Source organism: Pipistrellus kuhlii, unplaced genomic scaffold, assembly GCF_014108245.1.
Source record: "Pipistrellus kuhlii isolate mPipKuh1 unplaced genomic scaffold, mPipKuh1.p scaffold_m20_p_4, whole genome shotgun sequence".
Classification (NCBI taxonomy): Eukaryota; Metazoa; Chordata; class Mammalia; order Chiroptera; family Vespertilionidae; genus Pipistrellus; species Pipistrellus kuhlii.
Window position 1 is genome coordinate 90,981,733 of NW_023425540.1, and position 12,018 is coordinate 90,993,750.

Consider the following 12,018-nt stretch of genomic DNA (forward strand, 5'->3'; position numbering starts at 1 on the left):
GAGGAGGGAAAGGAGTCACCATCATTGGCTGGGAACACCAGTGGAACAAAGAGCAATGACTTGCAGAGGGCATCCACAGCACCATCCATCCACCCCACCTCACCAAGCCAGTCCTCCCTGTTGACATCTAATCCATCTCCAAGTCACACTGATCCCTTCTTCCAAAAAAAATCATCTTGGAGCTGTCTCTTCCTTACAGCACCTAACTGGACAATGTCTGGGGTTGGGTGCACATTCCTTCCTCCCACTAATAAGTCAAGGAAGGACTTCTTGCCAGACACAGAGGAGGGAGGGGGAGGGGGGCAGAAGTGGGGGGTAGCGGTTGGCATAAAAGTGAACCAAACCCAAAAACCTGGCCCTCTCAAGCGTTGGAGTTGTACTCCAACAGCCTGCTGGCTGGGTCGGGGCCTCTACACCCTCACCCCTTCTTTTTCTTCTGCCTTTCCAGTGCCTCCCAGCCTACGGGGTCCACAGGCAGGGAGGGTGGCTGGCGGGGTGGGGTGAAGCCTCAGGCGGTATCTTGCACACCCTCTACTCCCCCCACCCTCCGCCGCTTAACTGCACCTTCCTAGCCCCGGCCTTCGAGCCGCCGCGTGGGCCTCCCTTCGCTTCTTCCCACGAGTCTCCACGCCTTTGTATATGATATTCCACTGAGCTGCAGTGTCACCTCCTCAGAGACGCCTTCCCTTCTGCATCTTGCCTTTCGTATCCCGTTCGTGCTGGCCGCACGGCCCCGTCTGGTCTCTCCGGCCGAGTCCCGCCAGTGCAGAAGCCCAGTCTTCACGGCCAACACGCACTCCACGCGTGGTTTTAGCCGCACGAACCCATCCCCTACCTGCCGGCCCGCTGACCTGTCCATGCCCTGCGGGCCTCCGAGACCTGCAGCCAGAGGCCGCTGCCACCCAGGGCGCGAAACAGATCCGAAAGGAGCTTAGCGCCGGGGCAACTGCCAGGTGCGCCCAGATACCTGCACACGGAGAGGGGGCCGCGTTAGCCAAACCGGCGCCGCCCCTTCAGCTGCCCTGGCGGCTCAGGCCTTCCAGCCCCAACAAGCGGCCAATTTGTCGGCCCCCTGAGGCGCGTAGCCAGCCCAACACAACCGTGCACAGGGAGTAAGGATTCCCAAAGCGTCCCTCCACAAACCGCCTGGCCCTTTAACACTCCCGGCGCGCGCGCCCATTGGCGGAGAGGCTTACGTCATCGCCGCGCGCCGAACGGCGTCTTCCCGCTCCCTAAGCTGACAACTGAGCGTCGCCGACCTCAGTGGCTGAGGAGAGCGGGACCAAGTCGCGGTGGCGGGAAGATGTAAGTGGGGGAATCCGACCCCATCCGACCTTCGGGGGGGCGCGCCCCGCTATTGGCGGGACGCATCTTGGAGCCGGCGCGCTCCTCGGCCCCACGGTGAGGACGGCGGCCTGGCGGTGCGAGCGCGGGGACTAGGAATTGAAAGAGTGTGGCCCGGGGTGGACGGAATGGGAGGGTTCGAGGCCGCGGCCCGGAAGTAGTTGGAGCCGCGGCGGGCGGAAGGGCGGCCTCGCTTCGTCCCCTCTGCGGCAGGCCCAGCTAGGCCCACCGGACACCCGCGAGCGTGGCCTCTGCCCTCAGGACCCTCTCGCCGGGCTGAAGATCCAGGCCTGCAACGCCGGGCCCGGCCCTGGAAGCGCTCGCGGTTCGGCGCCGGGACTGGGGAGTTGTGAGTGAACGGGTGCGGCGAGGTCGCGTGCGAAGCCCGTGCCCGGTGGGTGCGGAGTTGCTTTGTGGGATAGGTGCCGACTAATCCTCCCTTCGGGGCCATCAATCCAAACATTTACCCCACGAGTGTTTACTGAGCCCCCCGTGTGCCATTCTCGGTGCTAGACCTTGGGGATACGGCCCCTGAGATCACGGAGCTCAGGTTGACGGCTTAACCCAGAAGGGAAGGTTAAAATCAATGGAGATACGTGGCCTTTTCTCTCTTTGTTGTTTTGCATGAATGGTGCCTAACATGTACTTTTAAATGGGGAAGATTTGAGCTGAACGCCATCTGCTCGAGACTTAACTAATTGTTCTCTCCTCTCTCTGACTGTTGGACGCGCACCTTTTCCGGAGGATGGGGGAGGTAACCAGGTCCTGCGCTGTTAACCCCAACTTGTGTGAGCAGAGAACCTCAACCTTTGCTTTTTTTTTTCTTTTTTTTTTAGCGTTCGGCCACACCCAACAAAAAGTTCATTTACTCTGTGGTTCTTAATTTTTAGTGTTTAAGAATAATTGGTGGTGCTTGTTTTCACAAAGTCCATTCCAGTAGATCTTTAGAACCGGGGTGGAGCCCAGGAATCTGTACACTTAAGTCATTATAGGTAGCCATTGGCCACATAGGGCTATTGAGCACTTGAAATACAACTGTACCAAATTGAGGTGTTTTTAGGCTTATACTAGGGGGTGTTAAATTTTTTACTACTAAGATATTGTACTGATTGTTGGAAAGGTAATAATTTGTTAACTTCTACTTTTTGTAATGTGGCTACTAGAAAATTTTAGGATATGTTTGGGACTCTATTGAACAGAGCTGCTCCCAGTGATTCGAATGGGAGCTGTTCAAGTCCACTTATTGAGCACTCAGGGATATGTCACTTGGAAGACAAGGGTTTATATGGGAAAAGAGCCTCCAAACATGAAGAAACAGCCTTTATTAGATGCCCAGTCTCTTTCATGAGTTAATTTGATTGATGTCCTTGATAACTATGAGGTATGTAATTGTCACCATAATCCTGGTGAGATGTTGAGGCCCAGAAAGGTTAAGTGACTTATGCAAGGTTACACAGCAAAGCTAACTCAAGCAAGCTGACTCCAGAGTCTTAACCATAATCACTGATTGTCCAAAGACACTAACCTTATCTGGTTTGCCAGCTCGGTGTCTGTAGTATATTAATGTTTTAAGGCAAAACATTGAAGATTTTACAGCCCAAGAAAAGAGCACTCGTTTGCTTGTTCAAGGCCAGGCCCTTTGTTAACCTTACCCTTAGTCTCCCCCTTCACACACGAAAACAGAATCCCAAAGGGTGTGCTATGTCCATTTTACTTACAGGCTGTCGAAAAAGGTGGGACAAAAGTAGTTAAGACTGACATCCTGAGATGTTTGCTTACAACTCAAGCAAACTGCCGAAACTGGTTTGGTTCAGTGGATAGAGAGCATCGGCCTTCGGACTGAAGAGTCCCAGGTTCAATTCCGGTCAAAGGCACCTTGGTTGCGGGCACATCCCCAGCGGAGGGTGTGCAAGAGGCAGCTGATCGATGATTCTCTCTCATTGATGTTTCTAACTTTATATCCCTCTCTCTTCCTCTGTAAAAAATCAATAAAATATATTTTTAAAAAACAAAACAAAACAAAAAAAACAGCCTAGACCGGTTTGGCTCAGTGGATAGAGCATCAGCCTGTGGATTGAAAGGTCCCAGGTTCAAAAAAAAAAAAAAAGAAAAAGAAAAGAAAGGTCCCAGGTTCTATTCCTGTCAAGGGCATGTACATTGGTTGCAGGCACATCCCCAGTAGGGGGTATGCAGGAGGCAGCTGATCGGTGATTCTCATCAATGTTTTTAACTATCACTCTCCCTTCCTCTCTGTGAAAAATCAATTAAAAAAATAAAAAAACAACTCAAGCAAACTTTACAAAATCTCACAGGAATTACTGAGGCAGCAGTCCGCAGGAAATAGGGCACAAAATGAATTAGCAATTTGTACTTGAGTAAAATTGACTAATGGCCATTTATTGAGCACATACTTAACCTGTGGTATCTCGTCCAATTCCAATGTCTATTTCCCATCCCCAGGCATTTTATTTTTTAAAGAATATAAACATACAGCAAGGTTGAAAGAATTGTACAGTAAATACATTACCACCACCTAGATTTTATTAGTCACATTTCTGCAATATTTGCTCTATCATATATGAACTAAAGTTCAATAGTTACAATGACTACTCTTTAATGTGTTGTTTCATTGCTTTTAAAATATTCTTATGGGATAATTTATCTGTGTGTGGGTAGGAAACTTCTTTTTTAAACCTCATCTGAGGACATATGTGAGAGAGAGGGAGAAAGAGACATGCCTATCAGGAGAGCTGCACACATTCACTTAGGTTTTTCTCTTCTGCATGCAAATGTGCTGTAATATTTCTGTGGAATTGTGAAGGGCTTATCGTCGAATTTAGAAGTGAAAACGGGTATTGTGCCATCTGTAAAATAACAGTGACCAGCATCACCATCTTTTCCTTAAGAAAAGACAAGCTGAGGGGACGATTCTCCTGTGTGTCCTGTGAAGATGGGATCCTCCCTGAGGAAGTGGTCCCCGGGTGTTCCTGGCTTTGTGGACACTCACTGCTGTGTTTCTTGCCGCCATCTTGTGTGCTCAGCTTTTGGCTGCAAGTAGATTTGTTGCCTTGTCAATTTGTTCACTCTGTAAATCCTTTTATCTTGTTATTAGGCTGCACTTTGGCGTAAATTGCAATCGATTAGGGATCGTTTCTCTGACTCAAGTTAGACGTGAGAGTTCAGATAAGTGAGGCCACCATTGCTGCTTTGAACACCTCAGAAGGGGAGAATGGATTTATCAGGAGTGAAAAAGAAGAGCTTGCTAGGAGTCAAAGAAAATAATAAAAAGTCCAGCACTAGGTAATTCTTCTGTCAGATTTTTCTAGTGCTACTTTTGGGGTGCTTGTTGCTAGGGATTCTGAGAAAGGGGACGATTGGAAATGTCTTACGTTGTGGAAGTGACCTAAGCCACAGATCATTCATTTTTGGTCTATGATGGCCTGGATCTGTAGCCGCATGGATCCCCTCTTTTGGGTTGTGCTGTTGTTTCTGGGTTTGATCAAAGGGGAATGCAATCTCACACTCTTCTTCACCATCCAGGGCTCCTTCTCCTTCCAAACGCAAAGACCGCTCTGATGAGAAGTCCAAGGATCGCTCTAAAGATAAAGGGGCCACCAAGGAGTCCAGTGAGAAGGATCGCGGCAGGGATAAAACTCGAAAGAGGCGCAGCGCTTCCAGTGGTAGCAGCAGCACCAGGTGGGCTGACAGGACCGTGCTGAGAGGCCTCGCTTCCCTCCTGAAGAGCCAGAGAGTGCTCGTCGTCGTCTTATTTATACAGAAATCACACTCAGATTGTTAATTGGCCAACTGGTTTGGGGTTTGCTCTGGCTATGTATAGGAAGTTGGTGTCTGGTTTTTCTTTCCTTGAGATGTTGAGGAATGAGACATCTTGGGGTATATTTTTCTCTAAAGTGCGTTTTATTCAGAGTTGTGATTGTATTGCCCAAGCCCAGAACTTTTTTCTTCCATTGAAAACCAGCCTCTGTCAGTCAGCCTGTAGTTACCTTTCACGCTGAATTGATGGCTCTGACTTGCAGGCTCCTCCTTTACCTTTCAGTAGACAGGGCTTCTGTGTCAGTAGGAAGCAGCCCGTTCTTCCTTTTTGTCACTGCACAATGTGAATGCTGTTTCCTGTTCCCACCGAGGGTTTGGGCTTGAGTGTGAGGTGGGGAACGCAGGGCCACTTGGAAAACTGAGCACAGCTACTTACTCTTGGGAGCATGGTGCAGGCTTGCTTGTGCGCTGGGGAAACATTGCTCCCCCCTGTTGTCTGTAACACCCCCCTCTGCCACCTTATTCCTCAGGTCTCGGTCCAGCTCTACCTCCAGCTCTGGCTCCAGTACTAGCACTGGCTCAAGCAGCGGCTCTAGCTCTTCATCAGCATCGAGCCGCTCAGGAAGCTCCAGCACATCCCGAAGCTCCAGTTCCAGCAGCTCCTCCGGCTCTCCGAGTCCTTCTCGGCGTAGACATGACAACAGGCGGCGGTCCCGCTCCAAGTAAGCTCCCCTCCAGCACCGTTTCTCACCAACTGTGACTCACCTGTAAATGTTTTATGTTTACAAAGGGTGGGGGGGCTATAAAGTTACTGTGATTATTCTAAAAGTAGACCCAAAGGACTCTTTCTGTCCCAGTAGTATTTCTAAGACAGGGATAATATGTATGAACTAGTAGGAAAGGTTTCCTTATTTAAAAACTCACACTAGCAGTTAACATAACAACAACTAAACTTTGGCTTGACAGAAATTGATTGTTTGGGTATTTTGATTTTTTTTCCATCAGATCCAAACCACCCAAAAGAGATGAAAAGGAAAGGAAAAGGCGGAGCCCTTCCCCTAAACCCACCAAAGTACACATTGGTAGGCTCACCAGGAATGTGACCAAGGTGAGGAATCCCAATCTAGTGGGTCAGGGATGGTATCTTTGGACGTAGCCTTTTGGAGGACTTGTGTGATGGATGGTACATGATTCAAATAGTGCACTGATTAACTCATTTTAATGGAGTATGTTTGTGTGTGTGTGACTATATCCCCCAATGCCAACACTCAACCACTGAACCACCGAGGCCGGGCAGTACTCTTTGGTTCTTAACACAAGTGACTGGTGCTTCAGCTTTAGTGACACTTCTTTCCTTTAGGATCACATCATGGAGATATTCTCTACCTATGGGAAAATTAAAATGATTGACATGCCTGTAGAAAGGATGCACCCCCATCTATCCAAAGGCTATGCATACGTGGAGTTTGAGAATCCAGACGAAGCTGAGAAGGCGCTGAAGCACATGGATGGAGGTGGGTGTGGGTGACCCTACCAGCGCTCCTGGACTCCCTCTCTGTCTCCTCTCCAAGACTGGCTACCCACCACATTGGGGACCTTTAGGACCAATTTCCAACCTGGCTACACATCAAATCTCCCTGAGCTCTTTCAGGATTTTAATTCTTACTCAGTGGGTGTGGTTTTACAAAAAACATGTTTATGGAACATTATTGAAAAAAATTAGCAGACATGAAAACATTAGCATTTTAAGAAATTTTCTTAAAATTGAATGGTGTGATTTTTATGTGGGTGTTTTTTTGTTTTGTTTTTTACAAAGAATAGATTATGGATATAATGGAGCCATTTGACTTTCGTATGGGAACGTTTCCTTTAATTCCCTGTGAGAGTCATTTTTCTATTTTGGCAACATTTCAGCATTTTTAGGATTTTTAAAATTTTCTGAATTCACAAATTTAACCCATTTTCTAAAAGCTTGTATTTTAACTGTTTATGATATTTGCAGCCATTTGGTATTGAGCAAAATGATCTTAATGTTTAAACATTTGTGAATAGTTTCAGATGGCCAGTTTTCATTTTGTCTTTAAAGAATGTATAATTTGTCTCTGTCCCAGCTCACTGAATCTGTTTCAATTTATTTAAATCCCTTTGAACTGTTTTAGGGAGTAGTATAGTTCAGAAGAAACTACATTCCACCACTTTGCATGCATCAGCTTTTGGCTTTGTGAGTTACACCTTCATATTAGAGGTTGCCAGTCAGGTTTGACAATCTGTGCACTTGCTAAAAATTCAAGAGACTTGGACACATCCAAGGTGTACCTGATTTATAAATATTCCACATTTTCTTTTTAAGATTCTGATGGGTTTTTGTGTTTTCCCATATTGTGCTATGCACCATTGAATAGAACAAGCCTACATTATCTCCAGAAGGAGAGTGAAAGGCTTGGCCTTTACTGGCAGCTGGCTAGAAGGTGTATTTTTCTCTGTTATTTTATCATCCGTGCCATGAATTCCGTACAGGCTGGCTTTGGTAGTGCCAGGGCCAGCTTAGGCTGAAAATACATAAGCCTTTCGAGTCTCTTCTGAACACAGTTCCTCATGCCTCAGTTACCCCCTCCATGCCTTTGAAATTTCCTTAAAGGTTGGAGCTGAGAAGATAAAAGTCCTCTACCCTGTGGGGTGACACACAGGAGCTGTGCGTGGTTCCCTGGGCAATTCCTAGACTGAGGTTGCAGTGTATGCTTCCCTGGGGTTCGTGGGTCTGCGGCTCGGTGTCCTTTGGTCTTTCACTGAGTCCCTGCAGGCTCCTCCAGCCTCTTTCCTAAGCTGCCTCCCCGTGAACACTTTTCTTTTTTTCTTTTTTTTTTAATATATTTTATTGAGTTTTTTTACAGAGAGGACGGGAGAGAGAGAGAGAGAGCTAGAAACGTCGATGAGAGAGAAACATCAACCAGCTGCCTCTTGCACACCCCCTACCGGGGATGTGCCCGCAACCGGAATTGAACCCGGAACCTTTCAGTCCACAGACCGACGCTCTATCCACTGAGCCAAACTGGTTTCGGCCAGGAGCACTTTTCCAAACTCTTAGGGCAGACTTGACATCTCCTGAACCTCATTTCATTTTGTCCCCTCACCCCTGAGGTGTTCTTCCCCCTGAGCCCTACTTCTTAGATAATTTATTCAAAGCCTGGTTCTGCTGATTTTATGTCCACTTATCCCTTGTGTTCTTAGTTTCCCCCTGTCTCAGTTCTTGTGAAACCCCCTCGTTGGCCTTCCTTCTCTTGCCTATTCCCTTCCCATTGTTCTTGAGAAGGAAACTCAGGTGCTAATCCCATGGCCTAGCTCAGGGCCGGCACACTCTTCCCCTCAGTTTTACAGATTTCAGCATGCTCTTTTTTTAATTATTTTTTTATATATTTTTTTATTAAATTATTATCTGTGTACATATTTTAACATTGCCTCTCCCCATACATACCCTCCCTTCCCAGAGTTTTGTGTCCATTGGTTGTACTTATATGCATGTATACAAGTCCTTCGGTTGATCTATTATCTCCCCCAGATCTCCCTACCCTACTGCTGTAATTTGACAGTCTGCTTGTTGCTTTACTGTCTCTATATCTTTGGTTCATCAGTTTATAATGTTCTTTATTATCCATAAATGAGTGAGGTCATGTGATGTTTCTCTTTCATTGACTGGCTTATTTCACTCAGCATGATGTTCTCCAATTCCATCCAGGTTGCTGCAAATGATGAGAATTCCTTCTTTTTTATGGCAGCATAGTAGTCCATTGTGTAGATGTACCATAGTTTTTGGATCCAATCATCTGCTGACGAGCACCTAGGCTGTTTCCAGATTCTAGCTATTGTAGATTGTGCTGCTATGAACATAGGGCTAGGAGTGGGATCACTGGGTCAAATGGGAGTTCCATTTTCAGTTTTTTGAGGAAACTCCACACTGTTCTCCACAGTGGTTGCACCAGTCTGCATTCCCACCAGCAGTGCACGAGGGTTCCTTTTTCTCCACAACCTCGCCAGCACTTGTTTGTTGATTTGTTGATGTTGGCCGTTCTGACAGGTGTGAGATGGTACCGCATTGTTGTTTTGATTTGCATCTCTCTCCAGCATGTTCTTTAGATGTTGACCCTGGGAGGCCATCCCAGTGCATCAGATTGAGTCCCCAGTAATGTTCTAGGCCCACTTACAGTTTTCTTTTTCTTTTTTTCTTTTTTTTTTAATTATTTTATTGATTTTGTACAGAGAGGAAGGGAGAGAGATAGTTAGAAACATCGATGAGAGAGAGTCATCGATCAGCTGCCTCCTGCACACCCCCTACTGGGGATGTGCCCGCAACCAAGGTACATGCCCTTGACCGGAATAGAATCCGGGACCTTTCAGTCCCCAAACCGACGCTCTATCCATTGAGCCAAACCGGTCCCGGCCACTTACAGTTTTCTTAATGAAACCTTCAATGATAGTAATTGTGTGGTTATTTCTGTGAGGAGTTGAGTTTGTCTTTATTCCCAGGGCCCATTTGTCTTGCCTTCCATGGTATGCCTACATCTGACGTGATTAGGGACATGTTAGATCTTTTGTGACTTGACCCTTTTTTCAACAGGACAAATTGATGGCCAGGAAATCACGGCCACTGCTGTGCTGGCCCCCTGGCCTAGGCCACCCCCCAGGCGATTCAGCCCTCCCAGGAGAATGCTGCCACCGCCTCCCATGTGGCGTCGGTCCCCCCCGCGAATGAGGAGAAGGTGAGTCAGTTTGGGGTTCCACAGGAGACGGGCGCAGTTTGGGTTTGTTTTGTGACAGTAATGACTTTGGGATTTATTCAGCCCCACGTGTACTCATGCAGGAGTGCACACACACCATGATGCGCCTTCAAAGCTCATGTTCATTACAGCAGGGGAAAGGGAAAGAGACCACCAGGTGTGGCCCTTGCAGATTGCACCGAAACTCCAAAACATCTTTCCTTTGCAAGCTTTCCTGACTCAAAGTGTTGAACCAGGAAGCTGTACAAAATTGCTCTAAAAAGAAGCCAGCGTCCAGGATGCAGAGCTGCTTCCATGGCGTGAGCTTCAGTGTCTGATGTTGTTCCTCTTCCCACAGGTCACGCTCCCCGCGGCGCAGGTCCCCCGTGCGCCGGCGATCCCGCTCCCCCGGCCGCCGCCGCCACAGGAGCCGCTCCAGCTCCAATTCCTCCCGATAAGCAAGCCGCCGAAGCTCTGCCCCGGAATTCATACCTTCCAACTCAGTCCTGTCACGTTTCTAGCTGAAGGAGAGTCTGTAGGAAACAAATCCTCACTCAGGGGCAGGCTTCCAAAGGAGCATTGAGACGTTTCCTCTGAAGGCCAAGTTTGGCTGCAGACGTGTTGTTGATTTGGGGTTGTGCCTATGAAGATGCTCTCCAGTTTCATAGCTAGAAAGTTCCCACATTTCCAGTCTCTGAGGGTCAGTTTGGTGGCAGAGCCAACAGGAACAGAGCAGGGTCCAGGGAGCAGTGCTGCCCCGCCTGGGAGCACATTTCCATTCCATAGATGACCGAGGGCCTGTCTAGTAGCCTGAGGATCCCTCGGGAAAGGACATGCTTTTGTGCAGCTGCTGTTCCTCTTAACCTGGCTGTGCTCCCCTGTTCTGACCTCTAGAGAAACATCCCGTGTTAGTTGCTGTAAATGGTTCTGTTTTCACATGTACTCATGTACATCATCCATGTGGCACCTCTGTTCTCTGAAATTGGTGAGCAAACTGAGAGCTCTGCAAGGTCATCACAGACCTCCCCCTTCGCGGTGGCTTTTGGGGTTACCTTGACAACGTGTACATTGCTTTTTCGGCTATTATTGTACAGTCAGTACTATGAATTTTCTGTTTTGAATTTTTTTGTAACTTTGTAGCATTTTAGATAATGTGTTTATACTTTGGTGTGTAGAGTGAAAGAATTGTGTTGAATAAATCTAGGAATTGAATGCAGATTGAGTGTTTGGTTCACTGCTTTCTTCCTGTCTCTTGGCCCCAAAGATAGCTAAGATTGTGAGGGACATGTGGCTGCCTAAGCTCTTAATTGGCTTCGTTTTCAAAGTCACGTTTGATTCCAAAATCAAACAAGAACACTGGTCAGTTGGGTTGCTCCTCCACATAGACATACATGAGGAAGATGTTTTATCACCTTTATATTCCCAGGAACTTCTAGTTCTGCCTGACTGGAAACATGGGTCTTTGCTGCTGCTATATTTGGTACTATGGAAAAAACTTTTTCCTCATCATAAATTGGTTTGTTCCAAGAGGAAGATTTTGAAATACCTAAGGTGTTAAAGAACAAAAGTTCGAATTATCCGATGTTGCACTTGACCCTTCCTGTGCTCACTGTGCAAGCTGAATGGTCGGAACAAGACCATGTCCTGCCAGGCGGTATAAAGACTTGCTCCCCTGCCTCTCAGATCATCTTTTTTGTTTATTGGGTATATTTTCAAGCAAATGAAAACACCCACTAGCAACCTGCCATTAGTGCCGGTTGCAGTTTCAGCAAGTGTGCTGGAGGAAGGCAGATATTCCCTCCTTAGTCACAAGGCTATGCTGATTCCCATACCTAAGCTACTTCCTCAATTTTTTTCCCACCACAGGCAGGAGGCAGAGCTCACACTTGCGGCTGCAGCACCCGGCTCCCATCTGTTTCTTGGTGTCAGTTTGCCAGGGTTCCCAAAGTCCCTATTACCCTTAACTGACAAAACCTCTCCTTGACCTCTGTGAGTTATGTGCAGTCACTCCCAGTTTCAACATTCCTGCTTTGGTGACTTGATCTTTGCCAGGTTGGGAAGCCTGCCAGCATCCCATGGGAACTTTAGGTGGTGGTGCGGGTCTGTCCTGTGGGACTTATGGGAATGGTCTGTCTTGGGTCAGCGGCCC

At 47.5% G+C, this 12,018-nt stretch overlaps 1 protein-coding gene across 9 annotated transcripts; it reads left to right on the top strand.

Moving 5' to 3' along the window:
- The first annotated feature begins 1,124 nt into the window (after positions 1-1,124).
- On the top strand, positions 1,125-11,085 carry RNPS1 (RNA binding protein with serine rich domain 1). 9 transcript variants are annotated; one of them, XM_036408930.2, is made up of 9 exons: positions 1,198-1,305; positions 1,558-1,738; positions 4,457-4,644; positions 4,885-5,040; positions 5,649-5,840; positions 6,124-6,226; positions 6,479-6,632; positions 9,731-9,872; positions 10,228-11,085. In XM_036408930.2, the coding sequence occupies exons 3-9, from the start codon at positions 4,574-4,576 to the stop codon at positions 10,325-10,327; spliced, it is 918 nt and encodes a 305-aa protein (XP_036264823.1). In that variant the 5' UTR covers positions 1,198-1,305; positions 1,558-1,738; positions 4,457-4,573; the 3' UTR covers positions 10,328-11,085. The 9 variants fall into 9 exon arrangements, with proteins under 9 accessions (XP_036264826.1, XP_036264819.1, XP_036264823.1 ...); XM_036408926.2 differs by lacking the exon at positions 1,558-1,738 and having other exon boundaries at positions 1,155-1,305; XM_045571420.1 differs by lacking the exon at positions 1,558-1,738 and having other exon boundaries at positions 1,286-1,401.
- The last annotated feature ends 933 nt before the right edge of the window (positions 11,086-12,018 follow it).